A 27,408-nucleotide genomic window follows, 5' to 3' on the forward strand; every position below is an offset into this window, starting at 1 on the left:
GCACAAAAACAAAATAAACAAATAAACCAGTTAAGCTTATAACATCCTAGCTACCCACTTTGCTTTTACTGCTCATGTTAAACAGCAAAATAATACCCAAAACTAACGCAATGAGTAAAGAAAGTAAAGAAAGCTATCTCTAGATAGCTGCTTCATATGTCATTAAAAGTCAATTTTTATGTTCAACAATGAAAGACCTGAGATCTCAGGACTGGGGTTCAAAGCTAGCCAGAACAGAAAGTCACTGTGAGACTCTTGCTCCAATTAACCTAACTACTCATAAGCTGGAACTGGTGCTGTGGCTTAAAGTGGTAGAGTGGTATCTCTGAGAAAAAGAGCTCAGTGACAGGGCCCAGGGCCCTGTGTTCAAGGCTATGACTAATAAAAAATAAAGAAACAAAAGAATATAATATAAAATCCTAGTATTTTAAACTTCTAAATAAATGTCAGTTGTGTATATATCATTTTTTGTTTCATGAAAAATCAGTGCACTAATAAGTATTTAGTTATTTAAGATAAAAATGGAATTTTTATTATTTTAGGTTTACATTCCATACAAGGTTGTTTTTTTGGGGGGGGGGGATCATCATCACTACATTTGCAATGATCAAGAAAATTCCTTAAATAAGAAAGTTAACTGAAGAATACTTATCATATGTGTTCTTAAAAGTTTTCACAACATCATATATATTATTCAATAAAGGTTTTTTTTAGGAGTACAGTTCTTCAGAGCTACGTCCTAATGCTAACACTTTCTGAAGGAGCTTTGACTACAAGAGGTATTGAACAAGTTTTCAAAGGATGACAGATAAATTGCCAAATAGTTATATGGTATATCTTAAGATTGTTGAGGCTTTTTAGCCTTTACTTGTCTTTTAGTTATATATAGTTTTAAACTAATTATCATATATAAGATTATCTTTCCCTTTTCTTGTACCAGAAATATGTGCATTAGCTCTAAGTGTAGAAATGCCCAGTTATATATCATGAAACTAAATCTAAGCAATTATAGCATTATTTTTTCCTGCACTGCTTCTCTAAACACTTTTTCTTTTTTGGAGGGGGGGTCCGGTCATGGGGCCTGAACTCTGGGCCTGGGCACTGTCCCTCAGCTCTTCAGCTCAAGGCTAGCGCTCTACCACTTGAGCCACAGCGCCACTTCCAGCTTTTTTCTTTTTTTTTTTTTTTGCTTATGTGGTGCTAAGGAATCGAACCCAGGGCCTCAGACATGCAAGGCAAGCACTCTACCACTGAGCCACCTTCCCAGCCCTTTCTCTAAACACTTTAATTCTTTGATTTTGGTCTTTCATTGTTGAACATAAAAATTGACATTTTTGAATCTACATAAACAAATAGTCTTATCTATATTAGTATTCAACACATTTTGTACTATAAAATATTTAGTTCTTAGAGAAACACTAAAAATGTCTTTTTAATGGTGTCATGAAGAAGTAAATAAGCCAGGCACTGGTGGCTTATGCCCATAATCCTAGTCTAAAATAAATGAATCACAGTTTAGGTACACTTTAGGCAGAAAGGAAGACACTCTTTCAAAAATAATCAGGAAAGAAAAAGGCTGAACATGTGGCTCATTGGTACAATCCTTGCCTACTAAGTAGAAGCTCCTGAGTTCAGATCCTAATACCATTTCAAAAAAGAATACGAGTATTTGCTGGGTGCCAGTGGCTCCTATCTATAATTATAGTTGTTCAGGAGGCTGAGATCTGAGAATCATGGTTTGAAACTAGCCCTGGGATTAAAAATTATCCACGAGTTCTTATTCCCAAGTAACCAGCAAAATGTCACCAGCAAAATGTCAGAAGTGGAAGTGTTGCTCAAGTGGTAGGGTGCCACCATGAAGAAAATGTCTAGTGACAATGAGAACCCTGAGTTCAAGCCCCAGTACTGGCACAAATAAAAACTATTCCATCAAAACTGCCTATATTAAATCAACATGTAAAAATCAGCACAATTTTTTTGCTATGACACCTGACTTTCACAAATTTTTGGTCCAGCAATTTTCTCTAGTGCTAGTTTAAAATAACATTAATATTTCCTTACCTCTTATGTGAATTAAAAGCTGGAAAAAACCTTGCAAGAACACTAACTTAAAGCCAGGCACTGGTGGCTCACCCTTGTAATTCTAACTATTCAGAAGGCTGAGATCTAAGGATCACAGTTTGAAGCTAGCCTAGGCAGGAAAGTTTATGAGATTAGTATCACCAAAAAATTAGAAGTAGAGTTGTGGCTCAAGTGGTAGTGTGTGAGCCCTTAGGGAAAAAACTCAAGGACAGTATTTAGACCCTCCCTTGAGTTCAACCCTAAAACCAGGGGAAAAAAAAAAAGAACACAAACTTGAAATGAAATTCTATGTTCAAGTAAATTTGATAGTTTTCTTACATAAAAAAGAACACAAACATGACCAAATGTAGATTCATGCCTGGACTGGAGGCTAAGACAGAAAGATTGTGAATTTGAGACAAATGTTAATTAGCTGCATAGTGAAACCCTATCTCACACACACACACACACACACACACACACACACACACACACACACACACACACACACACACACACACACACACACACACACACACACACACACACACATATGTATATATATATATAAATATATAAGTAAAAATATTCCTGTTCACAAACAAGACCATACTAAAGCTACCAGCAGGAGTATGCTTATTGAAGCATTATTTACCATAGCTAAGATATGGAACCAACCCAGATGCCCCTCAGTAGATGAATGGATCAAGAAAATGTGGTATATATACACAATGGAATTCTATGCCTCCATCAGAAAGAATGATATTGCCCCATTTGTTAGGAAATGGAAAGACTTGGAAAAAATTATATTAAGTGAAGTAAGCCAGGTTCAAAAAACATAGGTCCCATGGTTTCCCTTATTTGCAATAACTAGTATATGCCTGAGTCAAGCAGAAAAGGTCAGATAAGTTGATGTTAGGGAAATAAACCCTAGGATATGTATTCAAATGTTTTTTCTTTCATGCAATTGTTTCTAACACATTTATAAGATTATTTCTTTGTTGCTTTGTATGTCCCTCCCCCCATGGTATAATCCCTGCTTTCACTGTATTTGAGGTCAGTATAATTTGTGGAGGGGAAGGGAAAAAACAAATCGTTTAAATAGGGATACAGGTGGACCCATTGCAACAATGAGATGTACAAGTTGTTATGTCGAAAACGAACTTTACAACTTTAGTGTGTGGGGAGGAGTAATGGGTAGGGGGTGGGGGGAAGATGGGAAGGGATGGGAAGGGCAAACAAAGGAGGAGGTTTGATAAGAAATGTACTCATTATCTTGCCCATGTAATTATAACCCCTCTGTACAGTATTTTCACAATAAAAAAAAGCTTACCTAAACCTATATTATATATTTGCTTATTTTATCTTTTAAATAATTTTATTTATAATTCAAATAATTAAATTATCTAGAATTTACTTCAGGACAAATGATAAAATCATTTACATAGAAATACTCCTCACCCTAATAAGGGGAAAAAACAAAACAAGTTGGGTAGTTAAAACATAAATATAAGCTGAAACAAGGACACAGGATGACCCATTGCAACAATGATACCCAGGGGACAGTATATTGGAAACAAACTTTACAACTTCGGGGAGGGGGAAGATAGGGTGGAATGGGGAGGAGTGTGGGAGCGGGGAGGGAAGGGATAGTGGGACAATGACAAAGGAAGGGGTAATGATCAACAAATAATGTAGTCATTGCCTTACTCATGTAACTGTAACCCCTCTGTACAGCATCTTTACAATAAAATTTAAAAAATAAATATAAAAATAAGATAGTTTTGTTGTTACATAATTGGCTATATGTCCTTGGAAACTACAATGGTAAAATGCCATTAATGAAAGAATAAAATTATTTCCTTTACTGCAAAAAAACTATTCCTGTTAATGTATTTAAGTATTTATATATCTAGTTATCTATTTTATATGGAATTTTGTTTTCATAAAACATTCAAAATCTAATGTTGAAAGAGTAGGTTCAGCCGGGCGCTGGTGGCTCACGCCTGTAATCCTAGCTACTCAGGAGGCTGAGATCTGAGGATCGCGGTTCAAAGCCAGCCCGGGCAGGAAAGACCGTGAGACTCCTATCTCCAATAAACCACCAGAAAACCGGAAGTGGCGCTGTAGCTCAAGTGGTAGAGCGCTAGCCTTGATCTGAAGAGCTGAGGGACAGCGCCCAGGCCCAGAGTTCAAGTCCCACGACCGACCAAAAAAAAAAAAAAAAAAAAGAAAGAGTAGGTTCTTACCTTTAAAATGTCAGTAGGGTCTTCTTTAGCAGATGCAACCAACAAAGTATGGCCACTGACAATTCCTTCAGCCAGGAAATACTTGAAGAGCATAGGTGAGTAAATATTATACTTATCTTCCTCTGCACAAAAGAAAAAAATTGCATGCATTATCTTGTGGTATACAATGAACTCACCCATGATTTTGTACTTTTTTCTCCTTACAGTAAAATGTGATGTGAGAAAGTAGTTTATGTCTTCCTAAGGCACAGTTAAATGTGATGTATCAAGAGATGTGTCAAGATGGTCAATAAGAAGTAGAGACATTTTCTAGCAACTTTCTGATTCCAATGGCTATTATTCAAGTAGTACACTATTCTGAAATTCATAAAATTTACAGGATCATAATACCAAAGAAACTGGAGATTTTTTCCTTTTTAAGTTCCCTTATCTCAACCACTGAAAACTCTAAAACTACTACTGTTACCAACAACCACCCTGTAAACTCACATACTTCTTTCACATCACAATAATTAAGCACTTAATGTACATGGCCTGATGATTCATATTTACAAAAATTTGAAAATAGTGGTGCTTCCACACTTTGGTCCTGAGTTTAAAATTTACCGATAATTTAAAATTAAAGATTTTAAGGGTGAACAAATGTAGTAGTGGTACTCACTAGATACTATGGTGAAAATGAACTATACAACTTGTGGGTGGGGATGGGAAGGAAAAACAGAGAGAACAAGAGAAGTGACATTATCCCAAAAGAAATGTGCTTTTTTACCTAACTTATTTAACTGTAATCTGTTTTTATATCACCTTTATAATTACAATTAAAAATTAAATTAAAAAAGTAAAAGAAAAAAAGATTTTATGTTGATAGAGTTCATAACTAAATTTACACTAAATGTTTTCCTGGAAAAGTTATTTTCTTTCTCAGTCCATTATTCCTTTAGGTTCCTGAATTTTAACTTTAATTTTCAGAATTTTAAAGGATTATTAAAGGGATTTACTGGGTAAACACGTTATATTTTTGAAATTTCATTACAAAATGAAAATAGCTTCAGTTTGGGTCTGAATATTGTTCATAAGCTACATGGCCACACTGAGAAATCAGCTTTTTTTTTTTTGCAGGCTTGATTCTTTATTATTTTTGTATAAAATTTTATGTTGTAGCCACAGCTGGAGCCTGGGTCCTCTGCACGGAGACTCTGGTTGGGTTTTGACAAGACGGTCAGTGAATTCCTGATAAAGAGATTTGGTGAATACGGTCTCTTTCCAGAGGTCAGGGGTCAGGGTAACTGTAGGTCTTAGCGATGGCATCAAAGGTGGTTTGGCGACGTTGCCCAAGGTAGCAGTACAGCCCCTGGCTGAGGCGGAGCAGTCATGGATACCAGCCATTAGCAGCAGGGATCCCAGTGCCTCTGCGGGCGGGGATGGGGCGCACCAGCCCAGAACCGCAGCGGCCTGTCCCCTGGCATGGGACAGTGTGAGGCCTGCCAATCTTGGTCCCCAGCAGCCTCGCCGCACAGGCCGATGGAGAGCTTGGCCAAGATGATGGCCCCCGGATGGCAGTGGCCACCTCCTTGGCGCACTCACCACCCGGACCGACATGGCCGTGTAGGCGCCGATGGCTACAAACGCCTTGAACCTGGTGCTGGCCAGCTCGAGTCTGCTTCGGCAAGGGCATAATCTTCAACCCCTCATCCTCGAGTGACGGCCCCAGGAAGAAGTCAGTAATCTCAGACTCCTTGATGGGCAGCGAGAAAAGGTAGATCTCCTCCAAAGGCTTGATCTTTATGTCCTTAGCCAGGCAGCCCAGTTGGTGACCGGGATCCACTCCTTGTCTTCGGCCTTGCCTCCACGAGCCTCCACGAGCCCCGTGGCAGAGACCTCGGGCCCCAGAGGCCGCTACCAAAGCCTCCACGGAAGCCGCCACGGCCTCCCAAGCCCGGGCCCCCTCTCGCTGCACCGGTGTCGTCATCTGCCATTTGGTGTTTTCCCGGAGAAGAAGTGAGAGAAATCAGCTTTTTTTCCTTTAATAACTTAAATGTAACACAAAGGCAAGAAACAGGTAAATTTACTATATTGTCTAAAATGAGTGTATTTGTTATTAACTTTGAATTCTGTTAAGGTATTAAGCATCACTAATATACATGAAGCCTACACTACTGAAACCATTCATAAGGGGCTTTGAACTTGTAGAGATATCAGTAGCAAGTCAATGAGCAAAATCACCTGTAGCAGTAATTAAAAAACTTGACAAAATTTTACTTAAAAAATAGATTTTTGAAGCTAGGTGTCAGCTTTGGGGAAAAGCTCTTGAGACACCATCTCAACTAATGACTGGGTATGGTAGCATATGCCTGTGTTTGCAGCCAGGATAAGTTTAATGGCTGGGCACACAGGCATGTGCATGTACATTCCTATGGAGAAATACAAGTAGGAAGACAACTGCCTCAGTTGGCCCAGGCATAAAGAATTTACCTAAACAATAACCATCACAAAATAGGGCTGGAGGTGGGCCTGAAGTGGTAGAGTCCCAATACAGTAAGAACAGGCCTTCAGGCAAATTCTTCAATACCCTAAGTGGTCCCTGCCCCCATAGATGGGCAAAGACATTGGAAAGTAAAAGAAGCAGGTGAATACAGCGTTTTAAGCTTACTAAGTAGGTGCTCTATTGCTTGAACCACCTCCCTCCCCTTCCCCACAACCTTTGTGTTCTGGTTATTTTGAGATAAGGTCTTGCTTTATGCCCAGGCTGGCCATAATACCCTATTTACACTTCCCACCATAGATAGCCATGATGACAGATACAAGCCACTACTTCCAGCTTTTTCTGTTAAGATGGGACATTTTGAATTTTTTCCACTTAAATTTTTAAACATTGTTTTATAAAGGTTATGTATAGAAGGGTTACAGTCAGGTCATAAGTACATTTCTTTTTGGACATGCCACCCCTTCTCCTGCAGTCTCCCAGTCTTTCCCTCCAATCCCCACCCACAACTTTGTGAATTTTGGCTGAAGCTGGTCCTGGTCTCAAATTGAGATCCTCCAGCTCTCTACCTCCCAAGTAGCTAAGTTTACTGGTTCAAGGCATAGTACCCAGCTAGCAATTTCCTTTGGAAAGAAAGTAATCATGTAAAAATTCAAGTTTGAGGTTATTTCCAGAGAATATTCCTAATTTACCTAATTTACAGTATTAAATCACATCCTTTATCGACTGGCAGAATACAGAGTGCAGATTTGTCAAAGTAAAGCTGAAAGTTCCAAGTGAAAAATCTTAAAAGAAGACTACAGAAGAGTATCCATTGTGCCCAAATCCCTTGTTGACCACTAAACCAAGCCTGAGTAAGAAACAACAAACAATAGTGTGAAAGGAGAGCCCAGGATAATTATAAGAAACAACTCAATCATGTATGATCTATTTATTTGCTACCCCTTTAAAGACATAAGGTTCCCATTTTAAAGTAAGCGTGATCTATAGAAAACTAATGTCTAAGAAAATTAACGTCTAAGAAAACTAAAGTCTACAGAAGTCTAAGATGAAAATCAGAAAAAAATTGAGCCCCAAATTTGAATATAAATTGTTTAATATTCAGTTGTCTATTACACAATGTAATTTCAGGGGGAGAATCTTGTATGACTAGATAAACAACTGAAGTAAGAGTTAATAATTTAAGTCTAGGTAAATTAACTGCCTACTAAACAAAACAGAAATCCTCATAAAAACATAAATTCAGAGTTACTGCAATTCAATATTTACAATGTATAGTTTTAAAAAAATTACTAAAAATAGGTTATGTATGGCAGCACAGGTATGTAATTCAGCTGTTCAAGAGATCCAGAAAATTATGGTTATAGAGGGTAGTTCAGACAAAAAGTTACTAAGACTCTGTTTCAATGTAACAAGCCAAATGTGATGGTGCAACAAGCCTGTCTCACAGCTGCCCTGAAGGCACAGGAAGGAAGATTATCATCCAAAGATAGCTAGGGAAAATGCACATGACTCTACTTGAAAAATAAGTATAGGGAAAAACATCAAAAAATAAAAACAAATCGGGCTGGGAAGGTGGCTCAGTGGTAGAGCACTTGCCTTGCATGCATGAGGCCCTGGGTTCGATTCCTCAGCACCACATAAGCAAAAAGAAAAAAGCCGGAAGTGGCGCTGTGGCTCAAGTGGTAGAGTGCTAGCCTTGAGCTGAAGAGCTGAGGGACAGCGCCCAGGCCCAGAGTTCAGGCCCCACGACCGGACCCCCCCAAAAAAACAAAACAAACAAACAAACAAAAAAAAAAACAAAAAAAGGACTGAGTACATATCCCAAGAGTACTTGCACAAAGTCCTGAGTTCAAACCCCCATGCCAGCTCAAAAAATTACTTAATATGTATACTAAGGAAAGCGTACTTGAATTTAACAGAAAAATATTTCTAGGCAGTTATTAAAAATACATTCAAAATAGTAACAGGAAAAAATGATATACACACAAATGGAATAGCAGTCAACAATGAAAAGAAGTAAATTAGTGACATATACAAGAGCATGGATGAATTGCTAAAACATGCTAAATGGAAAAGCTAAATACTGAAAAAGACATTCACTTAATATGATCACCTTATCAGACATTTTAGAGAAAGTAAAACTAATCTCTAATGTCAGAAAAGAGATTAGTAGGTACTCAGGACAGGAAACAGGAATCGAACCCAGGCCTCATGCATGCAAGGCAAGCACTCTACCACTGAGCCACCTTCCCAGTCCCTTAAAATATTTTAAAAAATATTTCCTTGTAGGAAGTCTATCTAAGTATGTTGAGAATGTCACATACAACTAGAAACAACAATTATTAAGGATGTTTTAAGAAGAGTCTATTTCTGATGACTTATTTCACATAGTCATATTTACATATTTTGAAACACTCTGAAGGGCTATAGTATACATTTTTCTGGTAATACTAGCTCTAGTTTCCATAGTTACATTGCTATAGAAACTAAATAGTCTCTGAAAGGTCACACTTATGGACAGGTACATGCTTATACATGGCAGTTGCTTGGTAAATGAATAATGTACCTCAGAAAAAATGGTTAAACAGTTCACAGTTTGTAATGAAGTATAATGTAAATTATTAAGGCAAATAATCTTCATGTTTCAATTTCTAGAATGAAAAGTACTTTTTTCTAAATACCTCAGACTCCTAACCACTCACCTAAAATCCCTGTAGTTAGTTAATATTCTAGAAGTACTCTTGACCCTGTCTCAACATTAGCCAACAACAGTGTCTGCCTATAAAACCTGAGGCCCTGAGTCCAAACCCCAATAAAGGAAACAAAAGAATGTCTATTTAGTTTAGATAATTGAGGCAGCAAAATAACTACTTCCAAGTATTTTTATAGAATCAGGGAAAAAGTAGGTAAAATAATACTATATTATAGAAAAAATAGGAAAATAAACTTATTATAGGCATATGATTTAAATATTAATAAGGGGTTTTGATGATATAACTGCCAGGACTTATTTCACTACTAAAATTCTACGATTTCTATAAAGTTTAAGGCAAATAGGGTTTGTGTGTATGTATACATATATGTGTATACATACATACATATGAGGATTCTACATTTAAATAAGAACTCGTCACTTAAAAGTTGAACAAAAGTATGATTAGCTTGTTGTTTTGTCTTTCAGTGTTAGTAATGATTTATCTGTATCTCGATATATATACACATCACATACATAATATATATATATAGTAGAATTTTTTTTAATTGTTAAAATACCGTACAGAGGGGTTACAATTACATGGGCAAGGTAATGAGTACATTTCTAATCAAGCATTGTTGCTTCCTCCTTTGTTTCCCTTTCCCATCTCCCCGCCCCTCCCCCCCCCGCCCCACGCTCCCCCTATTGTAGAATTATTAGTACTTCAGTTTCCCAAATTAATCACTATAGTAATCCCCCTAAACATTGAGATTCTTTAAGAAAAAGTTTCCATTAATGTTAGTTTTAGAAATAGAACACAGATGAGCACCAGTGGCTCATGCATGTAATCCTAGCTACTCAGGGAGCTGAAGATTTGAGAATCTTGGTTCAAAGCCAGGCCAGGCACGAAAGTCCATGAGACTGTTATCTTCAATGAACCACCAAAGAAGCCAGCAGTGAAGCTGTGCCTGTAAAGGTAGAGTGCTAGCCTTGAGCAAAAAAACTCAAGGACAGCACTCCAGGCCCTTAGTCTAAGCCCCAGGACTGGCACCAAAAATAAATAACCAAATAGATAAATAAATCAATCAATAGAACAGATATAATATATTATAAATATTTTTAAATGAGAAGACCTACATTTTCTGATACGACTGTTTTGAGATTAGATCAAACTATGAATTTAAATTAACTTACCTTAACTTCTATAGAGAGTTAATTGTATAAATATTTAATTGTAGAATGGGAAAACTCATAAAATCAGTCTGTACAAAAAAATGAAAACGCTGAGATACTAACCAATCAGAAGAACTGTTCCAACGGCTAAACCTCCACCTACAAAGAAAACAAAACAGAGAAGAAAATTAATCTACTATTCACATTATCTACAGCACAAAAGTTAGGTTTTGTCAAGGACAGGTAGTTCTGTAATTTTAAAACTACAATTGTGAACAACATTTTAATTACCTTTGCAATATTTCATTCAAGTGCTATTATGAAATAATTACATATTATATATAATTATATACCACATATCGCAATTACTTTCGTAGTATACTGTAATGTAATTCTTTCTCCTGTGATATAACCATGCAGCACTGAACATAACTTTGGTTAAGTCCCTAATACTCTTATATTTAGCAATTGTTAATAAATTAACTCCATAGCCTAGAATCTAAATGTGTACAGTGACTTCATTCCTGCATAAGTATAACACAGAAAAGAAAAGCAATGACACCAAAGATTCTACTTTAATATTTATTCTCAAATTTAGTAATCCTTGAATAAAAGAACTGATAATTAAAACTAATTCTCTTGAAAGTCCTGATATGCTCTAAATATATTTAGAATTTAAAATTAACACTTGCCATTTCAAACAAAAATGCAGATCACAAAATACATTTTCAAAATGGGAAGATGATGTTTAAATTGGTTGAATTAATATATGAAAAAAAGTGGCAAACTTGATAAGACTAGAGAGGGAAAGAAAGGATAGGTGGTCTGGAAGAAGAGGATTGAAGAGGTAACTGATCAAAGTACACTAAACACATAAACGAGCATGTTCAATTATCCCCCCCTTGTACAACCATTTGAAGATTAAAAAATAAAAAAATAGGGCTGGGATGTATGTAGCTGAGAGGCAAAGTACTTGCCTACCAAGTGTATCATCCTGAATTCAATCTTCAGCATCAAAACAGAAAAGAAAAAAAAGTTAATAAAATAAAAAAATAAAAAATATTTGAACTAGAGTCATATAATCATGAATATATAACTCAAGTAGTATGTCATAAAAATCATCTCAAAGTCAGGTGCTCGTGGCTTATGTCTGTAATCCTATGGACTCAGGAGACTAAGATTTAAGGATTGAAGTTCAAAGCCAACAAAGGCAGAAATGTCCACAAAACCCTTATTACCAATTTACTAGCAAAACCCAGAAAGAGGTGTTGCTCAAACGGGAGAATGCCAGCAGAGAAACAAAGCCAAATAAGACCACAAGACCTTGAGTTCACACCCCAGTATCAGCATAGTGGTAGAGTACTTGCCTAGTATGTACAGAGTCCTAGCTTCATGCCTCAGCACTGCAAACAGCAGCAGCCCAAACAAGAGAAACTTCAAATTAAGTTTTAACATGGTGGAATTACACTAAAATGAGACAGTTCATTACAGTTACTTCATTCTTTATCTGATCTGACAAAAAAGTATTAGTGTTTGTGATTAACGTCTTAAATATTGAAAAATTTACTTGAAAACAAAAATCTGAATTTCGGTTAACAGAAATACATTCATAGTATGATTTAAAAGAAACTACTCAAATTACGGATTGTCTGAAGATATTAGTTTTTTTTTATGTGAGCAAAATGAAAACATTTAGAACACTAATAAAGATCTTTCCTGTAGAGCAACTTAATATGAGAAGTTCCCTTGTTTATTTTGTACACTGAAAGTAAGCATAATTATTCCTTCAAACAATCTGAAATCTAATAGCATACAAGTACTCTTAATAAAGTTAAACATGGAGCTTATCCTACCTGATTTATACTGCTATACTGATATTTTAAATTGCTAAAGTTTTCAGTATATTTATTACAAAGCTTAGTATGTGCTTTAATTTCAGAGATAAATGTAAAAACAAACAAAAAAGAAAAAAACAAACTTATATAGGCTGCATTAACAGTTTCCAATTTTAACAAAATAATTTTTTCTAATATTCCATTAAAATATTTTCCAGGTAAGTAATGGCTAAAGTAAGCAATCATCTTATCCCCGATGAAAACAAAAAGAAATGTTTTTGACTTTTAGAAAAAATCCTTCCTTCTTTCCTTCCTTCCTTCTCCCTTCCTCTCTTTTTCACTCTCTCTTTTGCCTCCTTTTCTTTGCAGGTGTCTTAGCCCAAACTTTACTATACTCCCATCTCTACCTCTTGAATGCCAGGATTACAGCTGCATACCACACAAAGCCTGGCATACTTTCTAAGTCACTAAGATTCTTGGATTTGCTTCTTGATCTCTTTAAGAAGGTTGTCTATTTCCAGCCTGCTAAAAGTAGTGGTAGAACATTTTACTTACATGTAAGAAGATATGCCATAAGTACTGGCTGGATAAATATGGAAACCAAAGTTAAGTGATATGGTTCTGTAGATTACATGAAAGTATTTCATAGTAATAAAAATGAAGTAAATTTTGTATACATCTGTACATCAGTTGCTAAATTGTTAAATGTGATCAAAGCTCAATTAATCTCACACTATAGATTAACAGTATTTACTTTTCAAAATTAGTTTCAAAGGGCAGCTACCATATAAAGCTTCTTGTCGAGAACTCTCTATGGACTATTCTTTATCCAAAATCTCTATCTGCCATCACTATGATTGTCAAATTTAGTAAGTTCTGAGCAGTGCAGGGGTGAGCCAAACTTGTGAAGTCATGTTCCTTGAAGCATTTGCAGGTTAAACATACTTTACTTGCTATAATCTTAGAAATTCCTGGAAGAAGATAAAAGGAATATCCATCTAATGTATTTTCTTTCCTGAAATGTGTGTTATTTATATCTAGTGAATTCAAATATCAGTATGTCCTGGAAGGAAGAAGATTGAAAACTTAAGATTAGGCAGTCTAAGTACTTGAAAACTTTAAATGAAGCTATATTGGGAAATGCATATAAAAACTTAATATAAAATTGTCAGAATCAAAACTGTATGATTAGCTCGTGTCTAAAAGATGCAGGTATTAGAAAACTTGGAGTTTATTTTTATTTTTTGGCACTCCTGGATTTTGAACTCAGAGCTTGGCACTTACTAAATGGGTATTCTATTTGAGCCATACTGCTAGTTCAGAAATTTTTAAATTTGTAAGATGTTTTGAAGTTATCATTGGAGTATCAATGAGTATCAAATGATAACATTTCCTGAGCCTGTACGGAACCTTTCAAATGTATTCTGAATCTATGTTTAAAATGATATCATGGTAGCAGAAGTAAACTCTGGTGATTCCTATACAGTATGTACTTATTTACAGTAACCATATATGATCACAATGTAACAGTAAAGTCCCCTACTGAAAAATTACCTATTATGAATAGATTCTGTCACAATATAATCATATTAGGATTGTTGCAATCTGGGTCATATAACATTTAAAAATGACTAATATTTATATGTACACACATTACCAGCCACATGTTTCACTTTCAAATAATGCTTTAATGAAAAACAAATGTAAAAGGCTCCATACAAGACAGAAAATCAAATTACAAAAGGACATCAAGAAGTTAACAACTGAAATACTTCTGGACACAGTTATTATTTCAAATAAAGTACTCTTATTTAACATTTTCAATTTGTTTACTTTGAGAATCAATTGTATACATGTAAAATTCATTTCAAGATTTTAACAACTTACCATTTCAATCACCTCAACAAATACTAAATTTTAGCATAAGCTGTAAGTATTGAGGCTTCCATCTCTGAGCACATAGGAAAATTTTAAATATTTTTACAGTTGCATCTCTGTGGAAAACCCATGTGCGTATGTCTATTGAGTTCTCATTGTGGTGGGTGTTTGAAGAGACTATAGCTAAATCATTAATCTTAGGTTCAATAAATTAGTTCTCAAAATTTGAGACAGCTGTAGTATAGTGCAGAAAGAATTCAAGATATCCAAAACATAAGCCTACATGGTCAGTTTTATGACTGTCCATATTAGTTAATTTCTGAATCCCCCCTTTTTTTGTGCCCATCCTGGGGTTTGAACTCAGGGCATAAGGTGCTGCTGTCCCTGAGTTAAGTGCTCTATCATTTAAGCCACAGCTCTACTTCCAGATTTTTTTGGTTCTTAATTGTAGATAAGAGTCTTAACAGACTTTCCTACCCAGGCTGGCCTTGATTTGAGATTCTTCCATCTCAGATCTGAGTAGCTAGGATTACAGGCATGAGCCACTGATGCATGGCTGAATCTGTTTTTTAATGTTCATTCACCTAAAACAGTTCTACATGTTTCATAATCTCTTGCTGTTGTTCGGTGTTTGCTGTTGGTGTTTGTTTTCTTTTCGATGTTATTTTTCTTTCGATGAAGAACCTACTCAGTGTTGGGAATGTACAAGGCACATTTTGTTATTTGATTGAGAAACTGAAGCATAATGCTAGAAATGTAGCATTTCTGTTTGGAGAGTTTTAGTGTCAAGTAAATGAAGTCACATTTGCCCATTTAAAATGTAGACACATAAGCAGTAGTAGGAGTTGCTTCTCACCTTTAAGTTCAAAATCAGAACACCAGGTGAAGCTCTCAGGGAATAAGAAGAAATAAACAATCACTAACAATGTATGTGAAACCATTTGTTTTTAGTTCTATGCAAAGTAAGAGGGCACAAAACTGACAATGGCATGGAAAATATTTAAATTTATGCAGAAAAAAACTTGGGACCCACTTAAGACATGAAATAACACAATTAGGAATCCATACATTTTTCTGAGCAATCAGTTGTTTATCTTGTTACATTCCTCTGCATTAAACCTGCTTGAAAAGCCTACCTGGAGGCTGGTGTGGAATTGAGGAAGGATAAGAATGAAAATGTCAAATGAAGTACAAGGACCAGCAATGAGTTTTAATATATTATGAAATCGTGCCAGGTTTAACAGACACACATCACATACTATGAAAAAAATGCATTAAAATCACAGACCAGCTTTAATAATTCTGTATTCAGATAGCAAATATAAACCTAAAAACTTTATAAACAGAGTAAATTTGCCCTCCAGATGGAATCTGTTCAATTCTTTCAGCATAAATTTGTTTAAGGAACAAGTATATTCATCAAGCTTCTTTTAGAAAATTCCAGAGATTGTAAAAGATAGACTTCCTTTTCTGTTTAAAAATGTGAACTGAATTCAAACCTGACTCATGTTAATACTAGCTACTGAGGAGGCTGAGATCCGAGGATTACATTACAAGCCAGTTTAGGCAGGAAAGTCTGTGAGACTCTTAGCTCCAATTAACCACCAAAAAGCCATATGTGGAGCTTTGGCTGAAATGGCAGAGCACCAGTCTATAGCAAAACACCTAAGAGGCAGTGTTCAGGCCATGAGTTCAAGCATAAGTACTGGTATAAAACAAACAAACAAACAAACAAACAAAAAACAACTAAAATCCCTGTTGTTCAGCACATAGCAGCAACCAACTCTGGAAAGCGAAATGCATACAAGAATCATCTATGTATGAGTATAGATATACTCATTTAACGCAAATAGGAACGGAACTATCTTAATCACACAGCTTTAACATCCACTCTCTTAAAGCCATGTCGTTTAGGACTTAAGTAGATAGCAGTCTATTGTGTGAAAGAGGGAGAAATAATAATATCAATAATAATAGTTATTATTATTATTTTCCTGCGTGTTTCTAATCAAGTCCTTCTCTCACAAGGACACCAAAGTTTAGTTCAGACAGTCCCAGCCTTAAGGTAGAGGGGTTGGATACAAGAGTATTGCGACTAGGGGAGGATCCTGGGTGACAGCCAAAGCGATTCCAGATATTAATGAAATTAGGAAGCATTCCGGGGGTGGGGTGGGGGAGAAAAAAAAAACACAAAAGCACTCAGGCATGGCGCGGAAGTCTGGAAGGAGCGGGTGTGCAGAGCTGGGGAACACCGCGGGGCTCACGCAGGTTTGGCGGCCCACCACGCAATCCCTCCGTCCAACTCCGGCAGAACGGGGCGGACGGTCTCCACGGTGGGGGCCGGGGGAGGAAGGGGAGAAGGAGAGAGAGACGGGGACCGAGGGGCACCGAGGGAGGAGGAAGAGTCCGACATGTGGGGGTCCCTCCCCTCCAGTCTTCCCTCAGCTGAACCCAGATCTCCGTTCCGAAACCGACCTAGGAGCTGGTCCAGGGCGGGGAGCCCGGTGGACACCAGCAGCTGTCCATTCCGCACCGACGGTCGCGTGCCCGAAATGGACACCAGGCGGGGGCCGCTGTTTTCGGTTCCACCGGCTTTGGGGACTCTTCTCCGGAAACTGGTGCTGCTGCTGTTGCCCGCGGCCGCTGCCAAAGCCTCGGCACACTGGGGACCCGAGGCGCCGGTTGCCGCCGCCGCCATCTTGAGCGCCTTGTGATGACCCAATGGGAACTCTGGGAAACCATGCAGCCCGCCAGTCAGCGACGGCTCCAAAGTCCCACCACCTCGTGGCTCCAGTAGCCAATAGGGTTGAAACGTCCCTCCCGAGTTAACCAATCGCAAGGCAGATTGCTGAAAAGTGCGTCTGCGTAGACCCGGAGAACTGCTGAGGGGCTCAGGTGAGAGAGGCCCACCTGAATCTCGGGGTGAAGGTCTTCCGGGATTTTGGGGGTTGGAGGTGGGTAATGTTTGGTATTCTGCTTGGGAGTGCCTTCATGCATGTTGGGGGAAGGTTGGGGGAGCGGTCAGCCCTCGGGGCTTTGGAAGGCACTACTAGCTGGAGCGTGCATCTCTGCTGGGGAGTAATGAGAAAGAGTACTTTGCCCTGCACCTTCCCCTCTTTATTTCTAAGAGAAAACGGACCGCACTTCTCTATGAATTCTTTGCTTTTTCTTCTTCCAGAAGGGTTGTGTTGTGCTGGGACGCTCGGGACTGTTATTCATAGAGAGTTCCTTGGTGGGCGACTGGGCTGAGTTCGTTAGTGCCTAGTGGTTAGCTGGGTTGCAAGTTGGACCTTGGTGTGAAAACGAAACGGCTCTTGAACTTCGGTGTGATTTGGTGTACCTCCCCCTGGCACACTTCTTTTTCAACTCCCCGTGATAAGCTTTCGTTAATTTTAATGAGTGCTTCTGGAAGTCATGCTGTATCTTTCCATAGGCGGTGTGAATGACAAGTGTTACTCTGACAACCTTGTTCACACATTTAATTGTCGCTTGCTGTTAAAGCAGCTGCAAATAACAGAAAATACGTTTCTTCTCCCCTTGGACCTCTCCATTCCCGAAAACAAACCAAAGAAGAATTTGTTTGTACTCAATTTTTCTAGTGATTTGTGAACTCCTAATAGGTTTCTATTACAATATGAGTTTGTGTGTGTGTGTGTTTTAATATAGAGAAACAAGTAATTTACAGCTTTATTTATTTATCAACTAAGCTGGAGTGGGGAGTAGATGATTTTTTTAAAAGCCATTCGTGATGAGCTGTATCAAAACTAAAAGGTATTGTTAAACCACTACCTTCACTATGATGCTCTTATTGACTATTAATTTTGACAGTGGTCAGTGACAACTTTGAAGAATAGTTTTGAAAGATGAGGATCTGGCTATGTTGCTGAAGCTGTTGTCCAGTTCTAGGCTCAAGCAGTCCTGCCTCAGCCTTCCAAGAACCTGGGAGAACAGGCAGTATCACAGTACCACTGTAGTGGTGGCTTTTAAATACTTTCAGACCTCACTGAAATTTTTGCCACTGAGTTGGTTTACTTTCCAGTGACCTGTTGAAACCTTTTGGCTGGTTCAATGGAATTGAATTTGTCTTACTAAATAGTGACTGGAGTATTTCACTTCAGGGTTTTGTTTTGCATTTTATTCTTAAAGAAACATATTCAGAGAAGAAAACCCTTGCGGCCAATGAAGGTTGATCAAGATTGTTTTCATACTCAGTGCCAGTGGCTCATGCCTGTAGTCATAAGCTACTCAAGAGGCTGACATCTGAAAATCACAGTTTTAAGCAAGCTAGGGCAGGAAAGTTCCAGGAAGAACATTCTTGTCTCTAACAAAAATCCAGAAGTGGAGTTTTGGCTCCAGTGGTAGACCACCAGCCTTGAGCAAAAAGCTAAGGGACAGTGCCCAAGACAGAGTCCAAGACCCAGTACTGGCATGCACATCAAAGTGTTTTTACCACTCCAATTTTTTTTTGTCTAAATCCCTTAAAATAATTGTTGAGTGATTTACCATGCTTAGCCCTAATCTTGTCATTTTAGACTACAGTAATGAGGGTGGTCTCTGAGCAAGGTAAACAACACATAGTAAACAATTTAGCACTTACAAAGGACATAATACGTAGTTTGTACTAGTTTTGTAATCTGTGCTAATTTTGTACTGTAGGAAGACTAAGAAAAAGTGACAAAGCAGTCCAGTGTTCAAACTTAATGAATATTTTGATGACCTTTAAACTTTGAAAAACTACAGATAATCTTATAGGCTTTTATAGTATAAATTCTCTTATTCTCTACTGTATTTGCCTCCTTTTTAGTTTTTCTCAAGGTAATGATAGTGATGCTTTCTTGATGACTACTAAAAAGTCTGTTTTATTACTTTATTTCTTTGCTTTATTACATTGCTTTATTACTATATCTTCTTCAACTCATAGCTGTAATTTAGGAAGCACAATATGTATACATCTATAGAATCTCTTTTTTTGTTAACTCCCAAATAATCCCATTTACTTGATCTTTCCAGGATACAGTAGAATTGAATTTAGGACATTAGGATAAGGAACTTACGGATGAGTTAAAAAGGTATCTGTTTAGATATGCCATTAATGAAACAATTACTTATTGAGTGCATACTGCATTTCAGAGAGTGCTAGGGTGTTCAAGATACAAGTGAAAAAATATTTGGTCTCTGAAGTACTTAAGGTCACAGTTGGATAGACAGACAGATAAGTATGCTAATAAACTATGCAGAAAATGCTGAGGGAGGGGTGGCTTGGGAGTTTCTTATGAGAAAGAAGTTTTGTCTGGGGTTTGAAGAATGTGTGTAAGATAAAAGCATTTGAGAGCTATTATTGAGAATGGAATGATTATTCCTTCAATAAATCTTTTCATACTTCTGTGTCAATAGTTTTCATGATTTATACAAGTGATAAGAGGATATTGGAGAAGTTAGTCAAGTCCTGAGGGAGTGTTTTTTTTTGTTGTTGTTGTTGGTCATGGGGCTTGAACTCTGGGCTTGGGCGCTGTCCCTGTGTACTTCAGTTCAAGGTGAGCTTTCTACCACTTCAGCCACAGTGGTTTTCTAGTTTTTTTGTTTGTTTGTTTGTTTTTTTCTAGAAAACACTTCGGTTTTTCTAGTGGTTTATTGGAGATAAGAGTCTCACGGATTTTCCTGCCTGGGCTGGCTTTGAACTATGATCCTTAGATCTCAGCCTCCTGAGTAGTTAGGATTACAGGTGTGAGCCACTGGTGCCTGGCTGGACTATTTTAAAAAAAAAATTTTTTTATTGTTATTATAAAGGTGATATACAACAGAAGGGTTACAGTTACATAAGTTAGGTAAAGAGTACATGTCTTTTTGGACAATGTCACCCCTTCCCTTGCTTCCCCATTTTCCCCTCCTGTTCCCACCCTTAAATTGTATAGTTCATTTTCAACATAGTGTCTAGTGAGTACTACTGCTGCATTTGTTCACCTTTTGCAGATGGAGTATTTATAAGGTTGTAGTTTTTTTTCCCCCTTGATAATAATGGGAAATGGGAACCCTTGAGAAACTGTAAGCAAGACAATGACATAATAATTCTCTTTTATCATTATGAAATGGCTAAAATAGCTACAAATGTGTTTGGGATAAAGAGAAAAGAACAAGTTAAGGGATTACTATAAGGAGTAGAATTAATAGGAAGAGCTAAGTAATTGGTAACAGTGTCTCACACCTGTAATCTTAGCTTCTAAGAAGCCTGAGATCTGAGAAGCACAGTTCAAAGCCAGCCTTGGCAGGCTAGTCTGTGAGATTCTTATCATCATTTAACTACCAAAAAGCCAGAAATGGAACTGTGGCTTAAGTGGTAGAGCACTAACCTTGAGCAAAAATACTCTGGAACAGTGCCCAGGCAACCCCCCCCCCACACACACAAAGGTAAATAACGGAGAATTTTGTGCATGAGGGAAGATAGAGAATAAAGTACAAATCTTCAGTCTAAATCACATAAATAACTTGAATTATTCAACTTTCAGGAAAATCAACATTTTAAAACTGAGCAAAGGAAAAGTAAAATGATTAGAAAGCATGTATTTGATTTAGCAATAATGGTTTGTTCTATGACTGTGTTAGACAGATTTTTCTATAATTGTAATCCTAAAAGTCAAATGATATTTAGAAGTAGATGGCAAGTAAAGTGTAATATTCAGTAAAATCAGATCATTTTTACATGTTGTAACCTTGGTGTGAGGGGAACAGAGGTTTAAGAGATGGTTGTGTGTATGAGTGTAATGTATGTGTGAGAAAGGGCAAGGGAGAAAATGAAAATGGTCAGGCCAATAGAAGACAAAAGATTTTTCTTTTTCGTTTGCCAGTCCTGGGGCTTAAACTCAGGATCTGGATGCTTTTCCTGAGCTTTTTGCTCAAGGCTAGCACTCTGTCACTTGAGCCACAGCTCCTCTGTTGGCTTATGTAGTTTATTGGAGTTTAGAGTCTCACATACTTTCCTGACCTGCCTGCATTGGCTTCTAACCACAATATACAGATCTCAGCCTCTTGAGTAGCTAGGATTACAGGTGTGAGCTCCTGCTACCTGGCCAAAAGATTTCTTTAATATCTTTTTCAGATTCCTTGCACTATTCATAGGATATTTTAGTCGTTAATTATAAAAAATAAGTAACATTTTTTCTGAATGCCTAGTATGGTCCAAAACGTTTTTTAAAAAATATTTCATGTATATTATCTGCATTTTATTTATTTTACAGACAAATGAAACAGGAGTATATTATATAGGATTTATTCATTTTACAAATTAATAAATTTAGAAGCTGTAAGTTACATAAAGCTTAAATAAGTTGCTCCATGTTACTATAGCTTGTAAATGGTAGAGCTAGGGTTGGCAATAGAGCTTAACTGTCTCACTCCAGTATCCTTATTATTAGTATTAGTATTAGTATTAGTATTTTTGGAAGTGGGACTTGAACTCTGGGCCTGAGCGCTGTCCCTGTGCTCTTCAGCACAAGGCGAACACTCTACCACTTGGGCTACCGCGCCACTTCTGGTTTTCAGGTGGTTTACTGCAGATAAGAGGTTCATGGACTTTTCCTGCCCGGTCTGGCTTTGAACTGCGATCCTCAGATCTCAGCCTCCAGAGTAGCTAGGATTACAGGCATGAGCCACCGGCGCCCAGCTTAGTATCCTTATTCTTCTATACTTTCTATCTTACTTTCCTCTTCATAGCCAGTTTATGAATAGTTACATAAAAAATGAGATAGATTTGTTTTATTGCAGAGGATATATATTTAGAATGATTAGGATGGTGAGAAAATGTGATATGAAAGCAACTGGAGAGGATGGATTTAGCCCAGAGGTAATACAAGTCTGTTCCACCTCTGTCATAATTTCTGGAAAGATATATTAGACTTCTTTGTGTTTCCAGAGCAGAAGTCAGGTTAGAGGAAAATCTTCGGTTAGGGTTTTCTGGCAGAAACGCAGGGCTTCAAAAAATTTTTAAAAATCTTCAGAGTTTTAATGTTATGTTTTTACTATTAATGCCAGTTTTATTCCCCAGCATGAAAGGTTTAATTATTTTTTAACTTCTCAAAAACATGAAGAATTTGAAAATAATTTTTTTGTTTGTTTGTATTGCTGGGGAGTGAATGTCTAGGCTCTTTGTGTATGCTGGGCAAGGATTCTACCACTGAGGTACATCTCTAGCGCTTGAAAATAATTTTGTATTTAATTTTATATTCTAAATTAAAAAATTAAGCAAGTCATGTTTCCTTATTCTATTAACACTTCCTAAATCAACTCACATGAAAATTAATAGTTATCATGTGTAGTTATCATTTTCTCTCCACTGAGCATTAGAATATGTTGGCTTTAAATATAATTAGTAGCCCAGTTTTGATTCAGTAATGGGAAGTATTGATATCAGCCTCAGAGCTGGCTCAAGGTCTTGAGCTCTTAAAAAATTTTTTTTACTACAAAATACACATATAATTCACCATTTTAATAATTTTAAGTGAACAATTCTGTGGCACAAAGTATATTTACAATGTTGTGTAATCATCACCACTATTTCTAGAACTCCAGTAGCTTGTTTTTCCTTCATCCTAGTAACATATTCTATTTTCATCTTCATGAATTTTTGCTTTATGGGTACTTCATATAAGCATTATTATTATTTTTTTTTTTTGTCAGTCATGGGGCTTGAACTCAGGGTATAGGCTCTGTCCCTCATTTCTTCAGCTCAAGGCTATTGCTCTACCACTTCAGCCACAGCGCCACTTCCAGTTTCCTAGTGGTTAGTGGAGATAAGAGTCTCTTGTACTTTGTTGCCTGGGCTGGCTTTGAACCATGATCCTCAGATCTCAGCCTCCTGAGTAGCTAGGATTACAGGCATGAGCCACCATGCCTGGCTAGCATTATTCTTTTTCCAATTTGTATGATGTTTCTCACTTAGACTTTTTTTTAAGGTTCATCTGTCTTTTATTTTGTATCCAAACATCATTCCATTTTATGTTTGAATAATATTCTACTATAAATGTATGTGTCTCTCTCTGTCTCTGTCTTTCTATCTGTATTATCTGTTTATTTTGGTGATAGACAATTGAATCATTTTTACCTTTTAGCTCTGGGAATCATTCTTCAATGAACTTTGGCTTATAAGTTGCTGCTTTCATTGCCTTTGAACATAATATTTAAAAGTACAAATGCTGGGTCATTTGGAAATTCCATGCTTATGTTTTTTGAGGTACAACTGGACTATTTTCCTGTGTAATTGCCACCAGCATTGTATACATATTCACTAATACTCATTTTGTGCTCTGTTTTGCTCTATTGTGCTCTATTGTGATATCGCCTTGTGGGGTTTCTTCCTACTCCTTTGTACCTACGACTTGAACTCACACCACACTTTGGCTTGGCTTTTCTACTCATGACTGAGACTCTTAACACTTGAGCCATGCCTCCAGTCTGTTTTTTGTTCTGATTTATTAGCAATAAAGTCTCTTGAACTTTTCTCCCTGTGTTGTCTTTGAACAAAGATTCTCAGATCTTGGCCTCCTAGGTAAGATTGCATGCGTGATTGACTAGTGCCTAACTTTCAACATGATTTTAATTTGAACACATTTCTTATACTTGCTGGCTATATATATTATCTTTAGAAAAATGTTTTCTCTATCCTTTGTATATTTTTGAATTTTTTTGTCATTTAGTGAGGTGTAGGAATTCTTTGTACATTATATTTCTTGACCTTTATAGATATATTGTGTACACTATATACTGTCCTATACATTGTACAGGTTGCCTGTTTTTATCATCTTAATAATACCCTGTGATTCTCAAAAGATTCTAATTTTATTGAGGTCCATTCTATCTATTTGTTTCTTTTGTTGTTTATCCGATCTGAGAAATCATTGAAAATCCAGTGTTATTGAGCCTTTTTGCACTATTTTCTTCCTAAGAATATTATAGTTTTACATGTAGATTTCTGATCTATTTTGATTTGTTTTTATATGCAGTATAAAGTAAGCATACAACTTTACTCTTTTGCATGTTGATATCTAATTATCTCTAACCATTTGTTAAAAAGATTGTCTTTTCTCATTGAGTGGTTTTGGCAATATGTATTAAATAATTTGATCATTTATGCAAAGGTTTATATCTAGGATCTTAATTCTGATAGTCTATAGGTCTGTTATCATGACAGTTCCACAATGTTTTGGTTACTGTAATTTTGTATTACCTTTTGAAGTGGAGTATGATCTCTTCTTTTAAAAATATTTGGTTATTTAGTATTCCTTAACATTTTCCATGCATATTAGGATGAATTTTTCTATTTTTGCAAAAACAAAAACAACTTGGAAATTACATTAAATTTAGTTTTAAAGGCCTGGCAATAATTCTCTGAGGCTTGATGCTGTGGTACATGGACTCTTGGAATGCCCTTACTCTCTTGGCCTATGGTACCACTCTGTGTGATTTACCACTACCTGTTGAGTCATTTTTCCCCCTTTCTTGAAGAGTAGCACATGTTTGTAGTATATTATCTCTATCAGACCATTTACTGCTTATAGAATTTGGGGAGTTTATCTGTCTTTCATTTCATCCAGTATGTGTGTCTCTTTCAGTCTAAGATAGTAGTGTCTCTCTCTCCCTGTCTGTCTCTGTCTCGGTCTCTGTCTCTCTCTCTCTCTGTCTCTCTTTCTCTTTCTCTTTGTGTATGTGTGTATAGGTATTCCCTTTCCCCATGTCTTTTTTTGGGGGGGGGTATATGATCCTGAGAATAGAAATTGAGATGTAGATGACAAATTATTTAGACAGTAATAAAGGATTTTGAATTTGATCTTTGTGACTTATTGAAGCATCTTCAAGAACAATTGACCTATTGTTTTAAAAGGTATTTTCTAAGTACTGGTAGAATATGTTACTTTATTTTAGGATGACTGAATTTAATAATCTAGCCAGAGTTTTAGTTTTCACAGGTGTATAAAGAATAAAGAGTTTTGTTTTTTGTTTTTTGCCAGTAGTGTTTCTTTTGGTACAATATTCCCAAAAGTCTTGTGGTTTTTCCCTCTCAAGGGGATCCGTGCCCTTAGATTATAGGGTTCTATACATATCCTTCCTGGATAACCTCATTCTTGTCATCTTCTGCATTGGTTGAATGAACCTATTAGTCACATTCCTCATCTCTTCAAAAAAGATTTTCCTGCCATATCCTTGACTACTTCCCCAGAGTATATTTTATCTTTTATAATCTAGACAGGCTGAGATTTTTTTTTAATCCATGAGGTTCTTGCTGGTTACTTTTTCCCAAACACTTGTTTGGAAACCTCCTCAGTTAAGTATCCGAGTTCATTATTTACAAATTTTTCCACACAACAGTAAAACACATTTTAGCTAAACTTACTTCCACTTTTAAACAAAGATTGTGTTTTCTTTGTAGACTGATAGTGTATCCATGTTTCATGCTTGAGACGTCTTTAGAACCACTTTAAATTTTGTATTTCTGCAAACATTCTATTTTGACAATAGATATATTTAAATTTAATGAACAGTATAAAAATGGTATTGTTTTCTTCTAGCAAAATAGCACAGTAAAAGTTTTTCCTGGGGCTGGGGGTTTAGCCCAGCGGAAGGGCGCCTGCCCGGCGTGCACAAGGCCCTGGGTTCGGTCCTCAGCCTGGGGGAAAAAAAAAAGTTTTTCCTACCTTTTCATTTCTTTCAAGATCATCAGAATTACCTGAGTATCTGAATTTGTATCAACAGTATCTTTAAGACAATCTAGGACTTTTCTGTTTAAAGTGTTGGTTACTATAAATTTGATTTCTTGAAGTTTTCTAGAGCCATCATGATGAATTAGTATGATTGTGGTGGCTTAACAAAACAGAAATTCACTTTCTAAAAATATTGAGGTTATAAAACCTGAATTCAAGATCAGAAGTGCAACGTTCATTTGTAGATTCTAGCATAGAATCCTTTTTTTTTTTGTGTGCCACTTATGGCATCTGATAGCTGTTATTACTCTGGATTGTGATAGTATAACTTCTAGTTTTCAATCTCCTCCATTTTCACTTCTTTGTATCTCTGTGTGTTCTTCTTTTTTATGAGGACATTGTTATTGGTCTTAAGATCTCCCAGTCTACTATGCTTTATATTAATCCTTACCTTAATTATATTGCACATGATATTTTAATAACAATCATGTTCTATGGTTCCAAGCATGGTTGAACACTATTCAACCATCTACAGCCTCTTTTTAAGTAGTTCTATTATAAATTTATAATATAAACATGTTGTTTAATCTCTTAACAAACTTCAAAGATTTTTAATAGTTAAGAGATTGTCTCACAACATACGAAAACTCATTATTTTAAATAAAGCGTTTTGTCTTTAGTCATAAAAGTATAAGATGGCTTTACATTCAAGTCAATGTCAAATGAGACATTATTTATCTTTAATCTTTATCATTATCTTTATCTTATATCTGGTAATGAGATTTTTCTGCAATGTCATGTATAGTCTTTATATTCAGTAAATATCTGATTAATCAGTCTTTTATACCACTTTTAAACTACTATGTTTTCATTCTAAAGTTAACCTCATATATTCATGCTGACCTGTAGAAGTGAATATTGACATGTTCTCTATTACTTGAAATAGAAGATATTTGATGGGTTTTAACTGCATGTGGTAGCAGTCACTCTAATTCCAGCACTGGAGAAGCTGAAACAGGAGGATCATAAGTCCAAAGCTAGTAAGCTACTGAACTAGATCTTGTCTCCAAAAATCTTACTTAAAAAATACAGTATTGTCAAGAGCTGGTAGATCATGTGTGTAATCTTAGCTACTCAGGAGGCTGAGATTTGAGGATTACCGTTTAAAGCCAGCCCAGGCAGGAAAGTCTGTGAGACTCTTACCTCCATTTAACCACCAACAAGCCAGAAGTGAAGGTTGTGGCTCAAAGTGGTAGAGCACTAGCCTTGAATAAAAAGAGCTCAGGGACAGTGCCCAGGCCCTGAGTTAAAGCTCCACAACTGAGAAAAAGAAGGAAAAAAAATA

General features: G+C 36.6%; 2 protein-coding genes across 5 annotated transcripts in view; one reads left to right on the forward strand and one right to left on the reverse strand.

Annotated features, from left to right (window-relative positions):
- Nucleotides 1–17,084, reverse strand: part of Elp4 (elongator acetyltransferase complex subunit 4) — a 168,124-nt gene extending 151,040 nt beyond the window's left edge. Inside the window, exons 1-3 of the mRNA XM_070032661.1 lie at nucleotides 16,852–17,084; nucleotides 10,787–10,822; nucleotides 4,311–4,432 (exon numbers count right to left, since the gene is read on the reverse strand). Of these exons, the coding sequence (XP_069888762.1) occupies nucleotides 4,311–4,432; nucleotides 10,787–10,822; nucleotides 16,852–17,074 (381 nt within the window). The 5' untranslated portion in view covers nucleotides 17,075–17,084. The remainder of the gene's footprint in view (nucleotides 1–4,310; nucleotides 4,433–10,786; nucleotides 10,823–16,851) is intronic.
- Immp1l (inner mitochondrial membrane peptidase subunit 1) overlaps nucleotides 6,311–27,408 on the forward strand; it is a 65,839-nt gene continuing 44,741 nt past the window's right edge. For 2 of the 4 annotated variants that reach the window (XM_070032664.1, XM_070032662.1), the window contains exon 1: nucleotides 17,189–17,271. The gene's annotated coding sequence lies outside the window, so the exon portion shown is untranslated. Of the gene's footprint in view, nucleotides 6,370–17,188; nucleotides 17,331–27,408 lie in introns of those variants that run through there. The other 2 variants (XM_070032665.1, XM_070032663.1) reach the window with 2 other exon arrangements.

Source organism: Dipodomys merriami, unplaced genomic scaffold, assembly GCF_024711535.1.
Source record: "Dipodomys merriami isolate MVZ:Mamm:240054 unplaced genomic scaffold, mDipMer1.0.p SCAF_21, whole genome shotgun sequence".
Taxonomy (NCBI): domain Eukaryota; kingdom Metazoa; phylum Chordata; class Mammalia; order Rodentia; family Heteromyidae; genus Dipodomys; species Dipodomys merriami.